Raw genomic sequence first — 21,006 nt, forward strand, 5'->3', positions numbered from 1 at the left:
GTTATAGGGACCCGCGTACCATAACCTGCCCTTCCGCCTTCATTCTGAACCAAGAGGAAACGCAGGAGTTGTTGTCATACATATTGGGCACTGCAGGTACTGAACAGTTGCTACCGTATAGTTTATGCAAATCTTAAAGGAAACTGGGTTTTTTTTTTATTTTTTGGGGTAATTGCTGGGCAAAAATTTCAAAGAGAAGAAAAAAAAAAAAAAAAAGACTCAAAAGTATTTTTTTGGTAATTGCTGGAAAATAATGTCACGGGCCCATATCATGATAATTGATTCTTTTTTTTTTTTTTTTTTTTTGTTTTGGGTCTAACATATTAACAATTAAATTCAGGACTTCATTTTTTTTTTTTTCCCCCATCTTTTGAACAGTTTTAAGATAATACTCTATTATTCTAGAGGGAGCTAATACTTGAAAAAAATAATAGCGCATAATTGGTAAGAAACTCATTAGTATGTACGTGACCTTTTGTTTGTATTGCGGAAAAATAACCGACACAAATTGATAATTTTTTTTTTTTTTCAATTTTAACGTTACAAAGAATCATAAAGACCCGAGACCATGTAATTTTTCCTCGTCTAACATGTTAGTAATTAAACTCAGAACTTCAATTTTTTTCTCCACTTTTGGACAGTTTTGAAGCTGACACTTTTGGGCTATTGATTCGAAAGGGAGCTAGTACTTGAAAAATTACAGTGATTTAACATTTTGCTTATCAATGATGAGACATTAGATAATTGTACGACACTATGGCATTTTCTTTTCTATATAGCAATCAAAAACCTTTTTTCTCGCTCCACATGCCATTTTGTGGCTGGAATGTGTAAAAATTGTAAAAGCCTCGCATCTTCGTTCTTTCAGTTTTTCCTTTCTTTTGTATGCACTACCTACCCCATGGTAGCAAGCCAGGAATTTTCGTTTTTTATTTTTATTTTTTGGCGACGACTAATGTTATCAAATATCAATATAATTGCTCAATCTATGTGTGATTTTTGTTGTGTACACTTTACCAAGAAAAAAAAAAAAAAAAAGGAACAATCTTTGTCGTGTATCAAATATATATATATATATATATATATATATGTGTTACCTTACCAAGGAAAAAAAAAAAAGAACAATCTTTGTCGTGTATCAAATATATATATATATATGTTGCTCTTTGTTAATTTGATTGATCGGTGATATATTATTTGACAAGGGACAGATGGCATCCAATTTTATTTTGTAAAACAATAATGTTAAGGAACCAAAATGTATATGAGAAACATAAATTGTGAGCCCATTTTGAATATAATTCCTAAAACTTGAAAAAGTAGACAGGAGCTGGCTCCTTCCCGATGCATAAGCAAAAATCATGTCCATGAAGATTAGTTACTTTGAAGATGATAGCAACTTATCTTATCTGAAGAGGCTTAATAATTAAAATAGCATCAAAAGTGGACTCTGAATATTTGCTCTGCTAAAGAAAGTTGTTATTATTATTATTATAATAAGAATTATTATTAAAACTGTTGTGCCCAGTTTAATAAATAGTAAAGTTAGTGAAATTTTAAATTCTTTAGGAAAGTAAAGATATATTGAAATTCAAGCTCATATTATCACTGAAATAAAACGTGGTTTTTACCATTGAGTGAGTTTCCACAGGAACTCCGTTAAGTATATCATTGAACAACTGTTTTTTTCCCTTTTTTTTTTTTTTTTTTTTTTCTTCGTAAGTAATCTGATGCATCTAAACATCCGTATCCATGTGTTGTCTTTAAGACAAAATTTTTCAACTTTTTAGTACAAGTTGGCAGAAAAGGGAATGAAAGTAAGTTGAAAACTCTACTTACAACATATCCCCAAATAATAATGTAAGAAATAGTTATTTATCCATTATTAAATATTAAATTTAATTTATATAGTATTACTACAAAAAAATTAATCTAGTGACAAAACTCTAAACAACAGTATAAAAAGTGTTAATAAAATTTTATTTCTGGGACAAAAATTTGATGTTATTGAGATTTGCCGGCAATAAAAAATACTATTATCACAAAAGCAATAAAGTTTTTAACATTTGTTTTGCGATGGAATGATAGCAACAAACTACAGACACAAAATTCATTAAGCGGCAAGAAAAAAATATTAAGCAATAATTTTATAAAATTTTGCTATCATAGACATCGAAGCATTCATTAAATTGGGGGTTGGTGCCTGAATTACAATCCCCTCATACATTACATATAATTGAGCACTGAATCAATCATATGCTAGTGGTAGTAGGAATTTTATAATTAGATACTTAATAATTATATTTCGTTTGGTTGTATGGGTCAAAAGAATGTATTGAATCTATTTCCATTGAATAAAATTTGATGTTTTGCTTCAAAGAAAAGGAATATGAAATCTATAGGATTTCAGTAGATGGCTTTCTCCCCTGTTAAAGGGTTCACCTATTATGCATATGCATCTTTTTATTTTTTTTATTTTTATTTTATTCCTCCTTTCCGAATATTTTAATCTATCTATTTGTAAATCAAATATATTATTCACGATATCTCTTATCTAATTTTAATGAAATAAATAGTTCAAGGTCTAAATACAAATGCACGAATTGACCAAATAATAATAATAATAACAGGGGAAGAATTTAAATAATAAAAAAAGAGCAAACTTAAAATAAATATTTAATTAATTCACACAGTTATTCGATATATGAAAATGGGGAAAATAAACATCTTCCCACCAATTTTTATTTAAAGCATAGTGATAGTAGTACCCAATTTATTCAGTACTCTAATTATTTTGAGGGTACAAAGTCACTCATCCATACATAGTTGATGATGGCGTCATTTAAACATAGACATGATCGACCATAGTGGATTTTTCAACATGTTAAGGTAGCTGATAATTTTGGAGCTGTAACCACTCAGAAAATCATAATACCTAGACCATAACATCACACCTCCGTAATTTGATGACTTTACTATGACCGGAAGAACTTGATTAATCAGCACCTCGGGCGGGATGTAACCGCCGCTTGGGGCAGCAACCTCAGTCGCCGGCAAACCCATAAACAGCTTCCCTGACTTGAGTGAAGAACTCCATGTATTCCACGAAGTTAGAAGCGGACCGACACCAGCCTCAGCGGTATACATGCAGTCACGATTGTTATAGAACTGAACCCAAACAAAGTCGAAAAGTCCCGTGTCAATGGCTGTCCCAAGGTAAGCATCAGGATAAGGACACTGAGGTGCTGCTGATAAATACACGGTTTTTCCTTGCTGGCTATAGTTCTTCAAGTAAGCTGCAAGACTGTCATAGTATAGTACGGATCCACCCTCTATGTCGAAATCTACACCGTCCAAAACGGCATCTCCAAAAGGACGTGTAGCAGATGAATCCGTACCACCAAGATATGAATTCCATATTTGCTCTGCAACCCTTTTGGCATCCTCAGCCGATGTCAGATAATAGGTTCCGCTAGCTCCACCAATGGATAGGAAGAGCTTAACACCAAGGCTCTGGCAAGTCTTTATCTCCGCGCCAAATTTGGTGCAAGTATTCCACGCTGGGTCGCAGTGACCTGCAAGGTTGAGTCCTAGGTCTTGGCCACCACCAAAAGTGATAAGAAAGGCAATGTTTATGTAAGAATAGAGCCCAGTGTTGCAGGCCTCGGCTAGAGATCCTTCGTAGAGGTTTTGACCCCAGTAGGTTGCTATGCCACCACCAGCCTTAGAGGTTTGGATTAAGGCCAAGATTAGGAGGCAAGCCAGTAAAAGATGTTTGGCTTGAAGTTGAAGAGCCATTTTAGCTGCAATAATATTATCAATCAATTGCTCAAACGTATATGAGTAGTGATATGTTATTTGGCAATGTTTGGCACCCTTTTATAGAGAGGTTTTGAGTGGCTAAATTGTAATATTATTGAAATTTTAGTGTCAATTAGAAGGAAACCTTAGCTTAATTTTCTTTTTGGATTTTCTTACAGAAGGAAAAAAATTTATTCTACCAATTGCTAATTACATTTAGAATAGAAAAATGCTATTTATTTTTATTTGTGATCATTGTTAATAGATTTTATATGTTATTTGACATTTTAAGTAGTTGTCCAAAAATGTTCATTCTTTTAAAATTAAACTTTGAGAACAAACAATACATAATTATATGCAATTAATTTCCAATTGTAATGTCAACAATAACCATACCATTATAAATACCAAAACTATTTAGAATAATATAAGAAATATTAAAATAATAAACCAAAAAATGTAAGTGATAAGTGATATTATTGGACGATGTTTAATTATAAAAAAGATTTATTTATTTATATTTAAGATATATTAATATTTCAATTAATGAAATAAAAACATATGATTTGCTATTTTATCTTAGTAGATAGTTTGATAGATTAATTAGTACCATTATTTTTATATTTATAAGATTAAATTAATTATTCTTTTTTTTTTTGGGTAAATAATTATTGTTTATCCATTTTGTTTATAAAAAAATAAAACCTTGCGAAATTTTTTTTTTTTTTTTTTTATGTTTTTGTGTGAAAAAACTTTACGTTTGTCTAAAGACTACAACGTAAGTGGATGCTCAGAGAGGCTAAGTCACTGGCGGACAGATGTCTCAATTCTATTGGTCTTGCTGAATGAGCCTGCAAGATATTGACACATCCTCACTAAATAGTACTGTTTGATCGTCCCTTCTTATGTTGGCCCAGAAGAGTCTGGGGCCCAATGTTCTATTTATTGCCCTTAGCATCAAAAGCACCGTACGTATTCACCCTTTTGCCATTACTATTTCTCTGCCTCTTTTATCTCTCTTCAACACAATAGATTTAATAACAAAACTCAAGGTGCATTTTAATATCTAATGGTTGGGAAATTCAGCTCTAGTGATGGAAGGAAGCTCATGCAATTTAGCATGGATTTTTTACAGAAAAGAGTTTTGGATATTTGTCTTGTGTTTTGTATTTTTTTATTATTATTATTATTTTTTTGGTTTTTGACATCATGCATTTTTTTTCTTTTTTTAAATTTAGATTGTAATGAATTTTACCATCGAATTGTGTACGTAGGGATCAAATTGTCTTGCTTTGATTAATAATAACTTGTATTTGTCAAAATGATGTACTGCATCTATCTTCTATTAAATAACGTTTGTTGTTTTGACATCCAAAAATGAATCTATCCTGTATTAATTTTCTCCCTGTTGAATCTATTATACATATGCATCTAAATATTTTTTTCTTCAACATTCAAAGTTACTTGTGAATCATAACTCACTTATATTCTAATCTAATTTGAATGAAATAAATAATTTAATGTTCAAATTAATATACTAATGTTATGTGCATAATGTTGTTTACTAAATTGTAATATCATCGGATATTCTAGTGTAGTGTTTAACGATGATCCAAGGGATCCATGGATGTGGAGATTACAAAAGGCTATAAGGTATCACGAATTAATATCTCAACTGCAAAATCTACATTGAAATTCCGAAATTTCTACTATTAATTAGCATAAGACAACTGCAGCAATAATACTGTGTCATTTAGACAGTTTCTTTATTATTATTATTAATTTGTTTTATCTTTTCTTGTTATATATATATATATATATATATTTGCTCTACTTAAATATGAAAGAAATTCATTCTTCAAATTTCTAATCCTATTAATAAGATTGTTTTTATTTTTAGAACAAACCAAAAATAATAAGATTAAATTTCTTTTTTTAATTTATTTAATGAAGTAGGAAAACAGAAAAAAAAAAGTTAGTTTTATATTTCTCATGTCTCATCACTAGCTTCTGATCTGTTAACTAATTAATTATAACAATTATGTATAAGCATGTAAATTAAAACGAAGTTAATATATAATAATTGTTAGTTTGATAAATTTTCAGCCATATGATCTTATTGGATGAATATGTTTAAACTAGCAAACGAATTATGAATGTGCTCGAATTTGATCTGTTGAAGAAAGTTAAGCAGCTGTTAAGTATCGTTTGACCGTTGACCAGGGACCACATCCTTTAACGGCCATGCAGGAGAACATAGGACACAACAGACTGGCTTGGTCTCTTTTTCCTTTTTTCTCCTTTCCTTTTCTTTTGTCTTTTTACAATAAATTATTTGATGCACGTTTTATATTTTGACACATTGTTCAATCATTTTGTATACCAAGGCAAAAATGGGAATGAAAAATACTCTCTTTAGCCAGAGCATTAGCTCTAGTCTTCTCAGTGTCACAAATTGTATGTAGTTTGCTTTTAACTTGTTTGATTTCTGTCCTACAGACTCCAATCAAAACTTCGAATGAAAACCACCGATATAACCCACGGATGGATTAGGTCGTTGATTGATTTAACGAATAAAATGCTGTGTTATAAGGTATAAGCAAATTTTTCTCTGTAAATCATTTGAACATCATATTTCTTTTCCATTTATCTGTAATTCTTAATTCCAGCAGAAATATCTATCAAGAATTGAAATAATAATAATAATAATAAAAATCCTCAGAGATATACAGTGCATTAAGATGTTTACCAATGGTATAAATGAAAATAGAAAAAGTATGAAAAATAGAATTCTTTTCAGAGTTTTTCTTTTATTTTTATTAGATTTTATTAGATGATATTGATATGTATTTGATATGATATCGTCGATTCATATTTGTAAATTATTATATGAATTTGTATAGTATTATTATGTTTTATGAGATTTTTATCAGATCTGAAAAGAATAAGAAAAAAATAAAAGTATAAAAAATGGATTTCTTTCCAAATTATTTTTTTAAATTTATTTTATCACTTACAATATTTTTCTTTTTTCATTGCGATGTTTTGAATTTATGACTCCCAGTTAAAGGTGTAAGTGGCCTGCCAACTAAATCAATCTCACTTATAAATTTATTTTTTTTTATTTGAATATTGACAAAAACACAAGAGAAATTATTTTCGCCTCATGTTTTTGACCTTTTTTATTTTTTTCAATTAACACTTTTTTATTTATTCTTTGCTTTCAACCATTTTTACCTTTTTTTTTATTTTTCCTTATTTACTCTTTGATTTCAATATTTTTTTAACCTTTTTTTTTATTTTTTTTCATTTCCTAGTTGTTTTATTCTTTTAACTTTTACTTCTTTTTTCAACATGTTTTTCCTCACTTGTTCTCAACCTTTTGGTATTTATATATATATTTTTTTCAACTCAATTTGAAATAATTTACAATTTTGTATATATGTTTTCTTCTTCTCCTCAAATTTATAGATGATGTATTTAACAAACTTTATCTACTTCCTTCCCAAAATATATGTGTATATATATATATATATCTACTATCAATTAATATTAACAAACATTTGAAATTAATAAATTAAACACAATTAAATAGAAAAAATAAAAAACTAAAAACCACCTTGTCAATAAACTAACAACTTTTTTTTTTTTTTTTTGAAACGCAAACAACACCTAATTAGCTATAGATTGAAAATATGTATATTTATACATATTCATAATAAATTCCGATTCCAATTAAAGCTCTGTAACTATTCTTAAACAAAAATGTACTCATAATGATACAATTAATGAGACCATCCATCTGATTCTGAGTAATTCTGACCCCAAACCTCAAAAATGAGTATTCGTACATGTTGATGACAACTCATATTTTTGCAGTCGATGATAAGGCTGTTCATCGGTCGATTCCGGTCGATTTCGATTGGTGAAAAAATTTATTTGGTCGGTCGGTTAATTCACCGACGATGTTTTTCAGGCTATAAAACTAGTTGAAGCCGATCGAGTATCAACTGGTCAGTTTCTATCGGTTCGGTTAGAATCAAAACTCAGTAAAGTGGCAAGAGAAAGAGAACAGAAAGCTCATATTTCCAGACATATTTTTTCCCATTATTGTCACTGGTATATCGATAATGGAGGCAAGAGAAGGAGCTTCAGAGGAGGAAGGTTATCTATTCATAGTATATTTTATTTAAAAATTGATTTCTTGCTATTAGACATGGGTTTTTACACGGTCAAGTCAAAGACCATGTTTAGATATTTATACATCTAAAATCATATCCTTACAAGTGGCAAAATATCAAACATACATTAAAAATGATTAACTCTAGTTAAGTTACAAACTCACTGTCAAGTCAAATGCAATCAACTTTCAGCATCTATGAAGCTCTTTCTATCTTTGATAAAGTGAGCAAGAAGCCAAAACAGATGGTGCCCAACTCACCATTGCGGTCTTGTAATAAGAAATAAATGAGTGCTGGGAGCTCCTCTACTATCTATGAGTATGCAAAATTCCCTCTCTTTCTCTCTCTTCTCTTTCTCTTTTTGCTCACCTTTCTGTACGAGCTTGGCAGTATTCTTGCTCATTTCTCTGTTATTATACTGTTCTCTATTATCATGCTGTTTTCTCTCTCAATCCTACTTTGCCTCTCGTGCTCTGTCTCTCTCTAAGCTTGAAGAAGTGCCAAATTTCAAGAAAAAAATTCAATTTATTTTGTTTGTAATAATATATATAAAAATGTGAAAATATGGCAGAAGAATCGGACGGTTATGGTGACCGATGGTTATCGGATATGAGAAACCGGAGCCGACCGCTTTCTCTTTGTCGATGGCGGTTAACCATTCAATTAGTCATCGGTCATCGAAAAATTTCGGTCGATGGGGTTGATCAGTCGATTTTCTCGGTCCTTTGGGTTTTATGCACACCCCTAGTCGATGACAACTCATATCATATGAATAGCCACAAACATATTCCATAGCCACAAATATATTCCTTCGTTGAGTGGCATATACTATTTATTATTATTATTATTATTATTTTGTAGTGAGTAGCATGTGCTATTATTTTTTGGTAATACAAAAAAGAAGTTTCCGGAATATCATAAGCATCATTCTATAATTTTATACCATATAGGATTACGACATCAAACCATCCAAGAAAATAACAAAATTTATTAAAATTTAAATTGATATTATGACATAAGACATCTAAGACAATAATAAAATTTATCAAAATTCAAATTTTAACTCTTAAACTCTTAGATATGAAGTCTAAATGATTTTTTTAGACTAAGTTACCACCTTTGGTAATAGCGTGTGCTATTATTAATTTCATTTGGTGACTAAAACGATTATATATATATATATATTTTTTTTTTTTTTTTCTTTGCACCAAGGACGTTATTAATCGTTTGTCACGATATACATCCAATCTCTGTTACCATATCTACTGCTGGAAAATTATTGCTAAAAGTCTCTAGCTAATATTATTACAGGATATTAATTAGTATGAAAATGGCACAAAACATGATTGTTAGGGAATAAATTCTCATAACCATATGTCGGAAATTTGTGGAAGAATTTGATGGGTTTGGGGATCTCCATCGTTTCGTCTTTTCCTATTTAATTGGTCAGAAACTCAGAAGGACGTACGTGACCTTTTGTTTGTATATATATTGCCGGAAAATAATGTCATGGACCCATGTTTTATTTATTTATTTTTTTGGTCCAACATATCAATTATTAAATTCATGACTTCAATTTTTTTCATCTTTTGGTCAATTTTTTTCATCTTTTGGACAGTTTTGAAGGCAATTATACCTGGCAATTTGGGTTGGTGGGTCGTGTTCGTGTCAACCCGTTTAATAATCGTGTCAAAAATATCTAACCCGAACACGATCCATTTATTAATCGTGTCAGGTACCTAAAACACTAACCTGGCCTGTTTATAAATAGGTCAACACGACACGACCCGTTTAACACGATTATTTTAACGGGTCGTGTTGACCTATTAACCCGTTAATCTGAAATTGACCTATTAACCCGAAAACTAACCTATTAACCCGTTAACCCGAAAATTAACCTATTAACCCGAAAAAATTTTTTATTTTATGTTTTTGTTTTATTAAAGATGTATTTTTTGTTTTTAAAAAATTAGTAATAGAAAATTATTTTTATAAAATTTTTAATTTATAATATTTTTTAGTTATTAAATATTATATTAGTAATAAAATATTAATTTAAAATTAAATTTAAATGGGTTGTAATAGGTATATAATCGTGTCGGGTTGAAACTGACACGTTTAATAAATGGGTCGTAACGGGTCAATTTCGAGTTAAACAGGTCAACCCGAAAATGACACGATTAATAATCGTGTTAAACGGGTTGACCCGATTATGATCCGAACCCATTTATAATAAACCCAAACTCATTTATTCCGTGTCGTTTTCGAGTCGTGTCGCCGTGTCATGATCCAAATTGCCAGGTCTAAAGGCAATACACTTTTTCTGGCCTATTCGTCTCGGAAGGAATGCTTGAAAAGTTGAAATTACAGTGATTTAGCATTTTGCTCATCGATGATGAGACATTAGATAATTGTACCAAACTGATTCTCTATCTCTCTCTCTGTCTCTCTCTCTCTCTCTCTCTCTAGACATGCATGCCATTTTTTGGGCTGAAATTAATGGAAATTGTAAAAACCGTGCGTCTTGTTTATGTCAATATTCCTTTCTTTTGCATGAACTACCTACCCCAGTAGGTGGCTATGCCACCAGCTTCAGGGAAATATTTCTAATACTCCCGGAGTATTCAAAACTCAGTACTTCTCCCTTTCATCTAATTACATGTGGAGGATTTCCACGTCGGATAGTCTTTCCAAGAAAACTCATTAACGCCGTTGAGCACCGTTTCTTTTTTGTGCCTTGGCTTCTCCGCCTCCTCCATTGAAGCTGCTGCATCCTCTGTGATAAAAGAAAGGAAAGGAAAGAAATAAAATGAAATAAAGTGGTAAAAAATAATCAGAGTACATTAAAAATTAATTCGGTGGGCACTATGAAATTTATGAGTACATTTGTTGCCTCTGCAACTAGTTCAACAACCACCTTCGTATGATCTTTCTCTGAAATAATGGATGTTCATGGATTCAAGAACAATCGCTCCCCACCATTCCCTGTTCAACATATCACTAATTAAACAAATGCCCTCTTTCATACGTAAAATAAAATAAAATTGCTTTGCAGGCATAGTCATTTTTGGCACCACAGAAAGAAAAATTACTCCAGCTCCGGCGGGCTTGGTTTCATCTCTATTTCACCTACTTCGATTTCTAGATGTTGTAAAAATGGAGTTCATAGAGAAATTAAAGGGGGGGGGGGGGGCGAATTTAACTGGATACATAGTCAATTGTCCACTGATTTTTACTTTTTTTTTTTTTTTTGGGGATAATGGGGATGCAGCTATTTACCAAAAAATTTAAAAAACAAAAAAAAATTATAATAAAACAGTGCATATAATCCGAAGTTTTTTATAAAAATAAATAAAAGAAAAATTGTGAACTAAAAAAAAAAAAAGTGATGATCATCCTTGTGCATGACGTCAACCAATGCCGGAGGCGGTAAGTGATTAGCCACCATGGAGAAAGATATTAAAAATAAAAAGAAAATTAATACGAAGGTTTCAAAATAATAATGAAAAAAGGGTATTTTGGTAAATCTAATTTAAATGGAAATTGTATAGCTTTTTTGGCATGGTATAAAAAACCATTCTTTTATGAAATATTTATTAATATTATTTTTATATGTAATATTTTAATTTATCTATTAATATTCAACTTTGTAAATATAATTATTTTTATACTACTAATTATTAATTAAATATAATTTTGTATTAAGTATTTTGATTTCAATATTTTTATATAATTATTTTTTATTTATTTAAAAATAACTTTTTTATCTTTTCACAAATTGGATGGAGGAATTTTGATCCAAATCAAAATTCAAACCTTGATTTTGAACTATATTTTTAATCGATTTATCATTAAATCAAAGGTATGAGTACAATAAATTTTATAATTGAATTTAATAAATTAAATAAAATTTTAACGAATTACATAGTAAGTTAATAAATAAATTTAAATTTACGACTGTACCAAAAGCTTAACAAGTCCGTGAAAAAAATTTGACACAGTACACTGCCAAATCCATCTAGTTTGGCAATTAGTATATTATTTTACGATGAGCATTATAGGAGTTACGTGTCACAAGCAATGACCACATACTCAATGGCTGTGCAGGAAAACGCCGAAAACGACAAGGCAGTAGACTGGATTACTCTCTCGCTCTCTCTCTTTTTCTTGTTTGTCCTTGTGCAATTAATTGTTTGATGCACGTTTTATATTTAGGACACCTCGTTGCATCAAATGGTACAGCATGGGAAAAATCATTGGGATTAATGAAAGCACTCTTTAGCCAGAGCATTACGTGGTTGTCATTTCACTATCAAAGAAGTCTACGTAGTTTGCTGTTTTCTGTGGTACTACCAACTCCAATCAAAACACACTCTCACAAGAAAATCAATTAATATAACCCAAAAGATGGCTGGATTAGGTTCTTGATTTGACGAATAAAATGCCGTACTACAAGCAAATTTTTCTTGCTAATACATTTGGACTTCCAATTTATTTTCGATTTCACCTAGTGTTAGTGCCAGCAGAGATATCTATCAAGAATTAGAAAAATAATATGAAAAGGTAAAAATAAAAATCCTCAGAGGTACGCGGGAAGTGTTCCTAGCTCAATAATTACCAATCGAGCTCATATCATAATAATAAAACAAAAATCGAAATCTTGGATTTCATATGAAGAAAATCACTACTTCCTGCAATCTAATGGACCATCAGAATTTTATGTGGTACCATATTTCAGAATATTTTTTTATAAGAAAAGAAAAAATTAAAGAAGACTAGAGGCACTAATTAAGTTGTTTAACAGTGACGTAAATGTTATATTATTATTTTATTTATTAAAAAATAAAATATTATTTAAATATTGATTATTGAGATAACTTGGTGTAGGTATTGAAATCGACATTCTAATAATTAATTTTTTTTTTAAACATTGCAAATTTAACATGGATAAATAGTTCTTCGAGCAACAACGATGTAAAACACCATTTAATTGGAATTTGAAAATTGATAACCGTAAGGAAATCAAAATTAAAATTGACAATAGATTTTAGTTGTTGTGGAGCGTAATGTGGGTCGTGATGTGTCCTTCCACCTCGATATCTATTGGCTGTGGGAAATTACCCGAACATCATAATCGATTATAGAATACCTACTCAGAAAATCATAACCTGTTCGGTAACATCACTGTTACATACATTCACGTGTTTTTTATCACTGAAAATGACCATCGGCTAATAGGGGCAGCATCCTTACATGGCTGGTGACCCTAGAAACTGCTAGCTAAGTGTAAAGTCAAAGAAGGAACCACAACGAAAACAAGGTCATAAATGGAGGTCATAAATGGAGGTGGACCATGATGTGGCAGATTCATGGATATAGAGACGATAATGGCTACAAGGATCACAAATTCAAACACATGCTTATAGGGCCCGCTTAAAGCAGAGGTCACTAAGGTTACGGCTAGGGCCCACTAAAAGGGACTAAATAAAATAAATAAATAAATAAATTCTATATTGAAATTGAAATAAAAAATTCAAATTTAATTGACAATATTTAATGAAAGGTCTCAGAACAAATTTTGTCTGGGGTCTCTTGAAACGGCCTGTTATATTACTTTCTAATATTACTTAAATATTATTTTCTTATATGTAATATTTTTATTTATTTATTAATATTTAATTTTATAAATATAACTTTTTTAGACTACTAATCATTAATTAAAATATAATATTGCATTAATTATTTTAATTTTAATATTTTTATATAATTATTATTTATTTTATTTAAAAATAAATTTTATAATTTTTTATTTTTTTTTTAACGATGGAGAGAAGGAATTTTAATCCAAATCGAGGTTCAAACCTTAAACATTAACATTGGATCAAAACTATAATTATAGTAAATTTTAAATTGAATTAAATAAGTTAAATGCACTTTTAATGAATTATATAATAATTTAATAAATAAATTTAAATTAACATGGCTCAATATGAAAGCTTAACAATCGGTGAAAAATTTTTGGCATAATCACGATAAGAAATAACATATGCGTTGCCAAATCTATCAGGTTTGGTAATTAATATAATCTTTTATGATGAATATTTATGACCACATACTTTAATGGCTGTGTTTTCAGCCAAAAAAAAAAAAAAAAAAAAAAAAAACTAACTTTAATGGCTGTGCAGGAAAACGCCGAAAAGGACGAGGCAGCAGACTGGATTGCTCTCTCTCTCTCTCTCTCTCTCTCTCTCTTGTGTGCTTTTGCAATAAATTATTTGATGCATGATCTAGACTGGGACAAATTGTTCAATCGATGGTACAACTTGGCAAAAATGGGATTAATGACAGCTCTCTTGAGCCAGAGCATTAATTCGTGGTCATTTCACCGGAGATAATTTTCTCCGCAAAATGGCATTTGAGCTGTTACACATAGGCAATTGCATAATAATATATTTATTATTAATTACATGTCATACTAAACAATTCAAATCGCCAACTATATAATTTAATGCCTTTCAATGTTATTTTATTTTATTATTATTTTTTTTTCTTAGACAGTTTAAATTTTTTTTTTCTCCATTAGTAGTATAATTCTATATTTAATTTTCAACAAATTTTATAACTTTTTTAATTTTATTTTTATTTTTCTTGAAAAGATTAATAAGAGATCTAATTATTTTTTAATTTTTATTTGAAAAATATGAAAGATTTAACAATCAAATATACAGCTCCACATATTACGGCTAAAGACTAACACTCCCATAAATTTGTATTTCATCCTTTATCGATGCAAGTTCAAAATGCATTTTCCATGATTGCCTAACACAAACAATTTTATTTTCATTATTTCTTAGTTAATATCATTTTGTTATTTTAATGGCATAATTTATTAAATGGGTTTCCATATATTAGAGAACCACCACCCACAAGGTTGAGAAAAAGCTGTTGGTGGTGGAGACGATGATCTACGTCCAAGTATAACTAATGTGAAAGATTAATGCTGATTTCAAATTTTTTTTCTGTTATGTGCCTAATAATATATGTGGTATTTTGTAAATGATTATGTGTATCAAATCAGCAAGCAAATACACCATGTGTACTGAAAAATTCCTCATTTCACTGTCAAAATAGTTTGCTTTTGTCTTGTCAAGTTCTCACTTGGTAAGGTATCCAGAAAATTAAAATTATTTTAAATAATAATAATAACAAAAGGAAAAATTAAAAGAAGAGGAAGAAGTTTGCTTTTGTTTTCTGTAGTGCGTACCAACTCCGATCAAAACATACTCACAAAAAAATTAACTAATATTACACAAAAGATGGCTGGATTAGGTTCTTGATTTGACGAATAAAATGTTATAAGCAAAATTTTCAGGCTAATACATTTGGACTTCTAATTTCTTTTCGATTTCACCTACAAAATTAATTCCAGCAAAGGCATCTACCAAGAGTTAGAAAAATAATAAGAAAAAATAAAAATAAAAATCCTCAGAGATGTACAGGAAGTGTTTCCTAGCTCAGTAAGTACCAATTGATCTGATATCGTAATAATAAAACTAAAATCTAAATCTTGGGTTTCATATGAAAATAATCATCGCTCCGTTTCCTACATCCTAGTGGTCGAATTTTATGTGGTACCACGTGTTAGAATATTTTTTATAAGAAAAATAAAACTAAGGAGCTGTAGCACTAAATTGTTACCAGTGGCACAAACGTCATGTTATTATTTTATTTGTTGAAAGATGATATATGACTTAAATATGAATTATTGACATAACTTTATCTACATATTAAAGTTCACATTCTAATTGTTAAACATTTTTTAAACATTGGCAATTTAATATGGATAAAATAGATCTTTGAGTAACGATATTTTATAACACCATTTAATTGGAATTTGAAAACTGATAACCATAAGTCAAAATTGATAATAGATCTTGGCTGTTGTAGTGCGTAATGAGGATGTGTCTTTCCACCTTGATATCTATTGATAGTGAGAAATTACTCAAACATAGTCGATTATAGAATACCAACTCGGAAATTTATAACTTGTTCCATAACGTCACAATTCAATGCATTGACATGTTCATGTCTTTAATCACTGGAAGAACTTGCTGGACGATCATCGGCCACAGGATGAACCTGCTGCCTGGGGCAGCATCCTTACATGGACGTGCATGGGCCGTAAGCCTAGAAAAAGCTAGCTAAATGTAGAATTTTATTTGGTATATCTGCCATTCACACAAAATCACATGGCTTATTTATAGCTTTTTATTTTATTTTATTATTTTTTTAAAATTTTCTTTTATAAACATCTTCCATCCACAGCCAGAATCGAAATGTGCAGGAGGATTTAGCAAGAATGGCCATTGCCATCTTAACTGCGACCTCGGCCGCGTCCCTTTGATATTTAATAGAGAGGGCAGTGGCCCTTAATTTGAATTTCAGCACATACTTTATAACAAAGTGCACTGGTCTTTATTTTTGTATCATGAATAATTAACACAGCGGTCCTTAATTTTTTATCGTGATTTTTAATATCCCAACTGCAAATAATACATTGAAATACCTAATTTTCTACCAGGAAGACAAAAAAAAATAAAAATAAAAATAAAAATTAATACTAATTTTCTACCATTAATTAGCATAGGACAACTACCGTAATGCTGTGCGTCGTTTATTGCTAATTTATTTTTTTTTGTAATTTATTATGATTTTTTCTCACCTCACTGAAAAAGAAATTCTTTCTAAAATTTTATAATTCTATTTATAAGATTGTTTTCATTGTTTAGACAAACTAAAAATAATAAAATGAGATTTCAATAAATCTTTGGCACTATTTTTTTATTTTATTTTATTTTTGCATTTTTTTCTCATGTTGCATCACTTCTCTGTTAACTAGTTCTTTCTTCTATCCCTTCTTGAACTATTGGCATATATATTAGTTACCTTGGAAATAAAAAATTTGGTTAATTGATAACTAATTAATTTGGTCAATTGGAAATCATAAATTGATATTTATAAGAGTAGCATCATTACTCATTAGTTCATGAAATTGTTAATTAATTTGGTTAATTGGAAATCAAAAATTGATAACTGTAAGAGTAGCATCATTACTCGTTAGTTCATGAAATTGATAATAGATGTATTTGGTTGTTGTGGCGCGTAATGAGGATGCGGTCCTTCTGGTTCTATCTAGTGGTTGCAGAAAATTCAGTTATAGTGGTGGAAGCTCATAAAATTTTGAATGGGTTTTTGGTTTGGGAATTGCATAGTAGTCTATGTAGGTTAATCATATCACTTGTGATATTTATTTTTATAAATGGATGTATTTTTCTAAAAGTGCTGTAGAAAAAATAAATGGATATGCGTTTTTGAGTGATTTGTTTTAAAAAAAGTTTTATCAACACTTATTTTTGTAACATTTTTGTTAAAAAAGACTTCATAAAATAAGTAATAAATGTTTCGCTGTACATGATTAGAAAACACTTTAACTTTATTTGTGATATATATATATATTATAAGAAAAAAAAAACATTTTCTATTTTTTTGCCAAACATACGTGCAAGTGTTTTTTTTTTTTGGCAGTACTTATTAGAGCTCCAGAAGCACTACCAAACACACTTCAAACACTTTCTAAGGTGTTTTTTTTTTTATTAGATATTTTTTCCTTTGCATGTTTAAACATGACTACTTGGTCTATAGATATATCATATAGTACTAGTATTTTTAATATAAATATGATCAATTTTAGTGCATAGGTTATAAGTAGTCATCTCTTGTACGTTGTAGTGAGCAAGAATAGACATATATTTTTTAGTAATAGTATTAGTCATCCTCCCCAAAGTCCAATGATGACATATTATATTTAGCCATTCTATCCGCGTTAAGGTGAGCAAGAGTAGATAGTTTTTTTTTTTTTTTTTAATGTTTACGGCAACTTGTATTTCCACTACAAGTGTGTGGTTTACATAATATCTTTATCAGTTTTAATTATATTTTTATATCATCATCATCATCATCATCATTATTATCAATTGCATGATTGTTATATTCGTTTGAACCGATGACTTTATGGATTTAGAAGTACATGTGTAATATTATAAAATAGTAAGACAGTTCATACAGTATTGATACAAAAACATGGATTAGTCTACGGAAAGGCGTATTAGCCTTGGACAGATTACTCAAATTTTTGAAAGGACTGTGTACATGTCCATATTTATGTATATAAACATAAAAAAAAATATCTAGTTACACGCGCTCTAAATAGTAGTAATGTTATTGTAATTATGGTCATATGACCTTAGATATTCAATTCAAAATATTATTTCTTCATGTGTAATTTAATGCGATTTATTTTATTCAAGGTTATCTTACAATTTGTCTCTTAACAACATAAAGTTGTATTTATATAATTCCCTGATTTTCAAATATAGGTTGTATGATTTAGGATCTGGGATCCATGCTACTTTCATTTGTTGTTATTGTTGTTATTGTTGTTATTATTATTATTTCATTTATTTTAATATTTATATTTATGTGCTGGCATGTTATAAAGTATTGTAGATTGGTGGAACAGTAATAAGTGGGAGGTGTAGGCATATATGAATTTGTAGAAGGTATTTCTTATGCCAAGTTAAAATTTGGGGAGAATTAGGGCCATCCAGAGATTCAGGTAGAAACTTCAAGAGAGGTCCTGATACAAAAAAATGTACTTATGAATTGTTATTTATATTTATATTTTTATGATATTATTATTAAAATTCTGCAAATTTGTTAAAAAATTACAGGAAGGAAGGAAGGGATAAAGCAAATGTATACTTAAGAAATATTTAGGGAAAGTCCAATTAATAAAGAAAATGCTACTGGATTTTCTGTAGAAATTTTGATGAGGTTTCTTATAATCAAGGCTATCCTAGAATTTCAATAGGTAACCCTGAAAAATTCCTTACATTTTAGAACTGCCAATTAAATGATTCTTTAAAAACACTTTCTAAAAGAGAAGTGATTTTTCAAGAATAATTGCCAAATAGACTTGAAATGTAATAGAAAATGATATATGTTACAAAAAATCATTCACAACAAATACTTAGCAATTTATTTTATAAGATCAATCCTATTTGTCAAAAGGATATATCAAATCTATCTTCTATTAAATAACATTTGATATTTTGGATCCAAAAAACAAACGAAAATTGATACATGATGGTTTTCTGCATTTTTTATATATTAATTGTACGTATTGTATCAAAACCTTTTCCCCCCTCAATATTTAAAGCTACTTGTGGATGATAAATCGCTTACATATTTTATCTAATTTTAATAAAATAAATAATTTAAGATTCAAATACAATAATGATGTTATGTAGACAGATTTATTTACCAAATGTTAAAAGAAACAGCAAACTGAAGTGAAAAATATTTAATTAATTCCTCACATTTATTCCATAATTTTTATTTAAAGAAGAGTGACAGTAGCATCCAATTTATTTAGTACATATTATATTTATTCCAGGATACAAGTCACTCATTCATACATACATATATTTAGCTCGTAATGGACGTTTAATTTCCAAATTAACATGGTCAACAATGGAGGAACTATAACTACTTTTACGATCAAAATTCCTGTTCCATACCATCACACCTCCATACCTTGACGTATTTTTTATCACCGGAAGAATTTGATCATTCAGCACTTCAGGCTCGATGTACCCACCTCCGGCAGCAGTGGTGGATGCCGGTATCCCCAGGAACAACTTCTCTGATCGCTTTAGCGACGAAGTCCATTTGTTCCATGCACTTAAGAGAGCATCAGCACCAGCCTCATCGCTATACTGGCATGTAGGATTGTTATAGAACTGAACCCAAATAAAGTCGTAGAGCCCTGTGTCGATGGCATCTTGAAGATAAGCATCAGGATAAGGGCACTGAGGAGCTGCTGATAAATAGATAAATTTTGTTCCTTGCTCACATGCTTGTTGGTTATAAGCCTTCAAGTTAGCTGCAAGATATCCATCATACAGCGTGGGGGAACCCACTAAGTCGAAATCTACGCCGTCCAATACAGCATCTCCGAAAGGACGTGTAGCGGATGAGTCAGACCCACCCAGATAGGAATTCCATAATTGCTCTGCAACTTTTTTGGAATCTTCAACAGATGTTAGACTATAGTTTCCATTAGCTCCTCCAAGGGAGATGAAGACCTTAACACCAAGGCTTTGACAGGTCTTTATTTGTTTGCCAATCTCCGTGCAAGCCGGTGGGTTACAATGACCAGCAAGGTTGAGTACCAGGTCTTGGCCATTGCCAAATTGGATAATTGAGGCTATGTTTATGTAAGAATACCACCCAGTTTCACAGGCTTCCGCTAGTGTTCCTTCGTTGTGGTCGTTGCCGTATTGACCCCAGTAGGTGGCTATGCCACCAGCTGCCTCAGAGATTTGGATTAAGGCCAAGGATAGGATCAGGCAAGCGGCAACAAATTTGGCTAGTGGAGCCATTTTTTATTTTTTATTTTTATTTCTTGGCTACGATAATATTATGAATATATACGATCGTTCTTCAAACTATTTGTGGTATTTGTTTGATCGATCGTTGATACATGTGTTATTTGCCAAAGGTTAACACCCCTTTTATAGAGAGGTTTTGAAGGGCAAAAAATGTAATATTATTGAATTGTAGGAGTGTTAGTTTTAATGAGAAGGAACATAACTAAAACGAGGGCGGAAATGGAGGTAGACGTTGGTTCTCATCCATAATCGGGTTAATCCATGGAAAGGCAAGGACTACAAGGGATAAAATAGAGCACATGCTTAAATCGTTTGGACTTTACATGTATATTACAGAGGACACTGTTGCTTTGCACCCAATTAAAAAATAAAAAATAAATAAAACAGTCGTCCTTTTGATTACCATTGGACCATCAGTATTTAATATCTTCAACTAGCAAATTCCTACTTCTGTAGTTTTAAATAATTACCCTCGAACTACTTTGGTAATGCGCGTATCATTATTTGTCTCT

At 30.3% G+C, this 21,006-nt stretch overlaps 2 protein-coding genes across 2 annotated transcripts; both read right to left on the reverse strand.

Annotated features, from left to right (window-relative positions):
• Positions 1 to 2,703: 2,703 nt before the first annotated feature.
• On the reverse strand, positions 2,704 to 3,852 carry LOC107404987 (acidic endochitinase-like). The gene has a single exon (XM_016012001.4). The coding sequence runs from the start codon at positions 3,796 to 3,798 to the stop codon at positions 2,839 to 2,841; it is 960 nt and encodes a 319-aa protein (XP_015867487.3). The 5' UTR covers positions 3,799 to 3,852; the 3' UTR covers positions 2,704 to 2,838.
• Positions 3,853 to 19,389: 15,537 nt separating this feature from the next.
• LOC107404989 (acidic endochitinase-like) lies at positions 19,390 to 20,601 on the reverse strand. Its single transcript, XM_016012003.4, has one exon. The coding sequence runs from the start codon at positions 20,483 to 20,485 to the stop codon at positions 19,514 to 19,516; it is 972 nt and encodes a 323-aa protein (XP_015867489.2). The 5' UTR covers positions 20,486 to 20,601; the 3' UTR covers positions 19,390 to 19,513.
• Between the last annotated feature and the right edge of the window lie 405 nt (positions 20,602 to 21,006).

The sequence above is a fragment of the Ziziphus jujuba genome, chromosome 8 (genome assembly GCF_031755915.1).
Source record: "Ziziphus jujuba cultivar Dongzao chromosome 8, ASM3175591v1".
Lineage (NCBI taxonomy): Eukaryota > Viridiplantae > Streptophyta > Magnoliopsida > Rosales > Rhamnaceae > Ziziphus > Ziziphus jujuba.

What these genes read in the sequence shown, in the direction of transcription:
- LOC107404987 (XM_016012001.4), bottom strand. Translation starts at nt 3,798, where the DNA reads ATGGCTCTTCAACTTCAAGCCAAACATCTTTTACTGGCTTGCCTCCTA.
- LOC107404989 (XM_016012003.4), bottom strand. Translation starts at nt 20,485, where the DNA reads ATGGCTCCACTAGCCAAATTTGTTGCCGCTTGCCTGATCCTATCCTTG.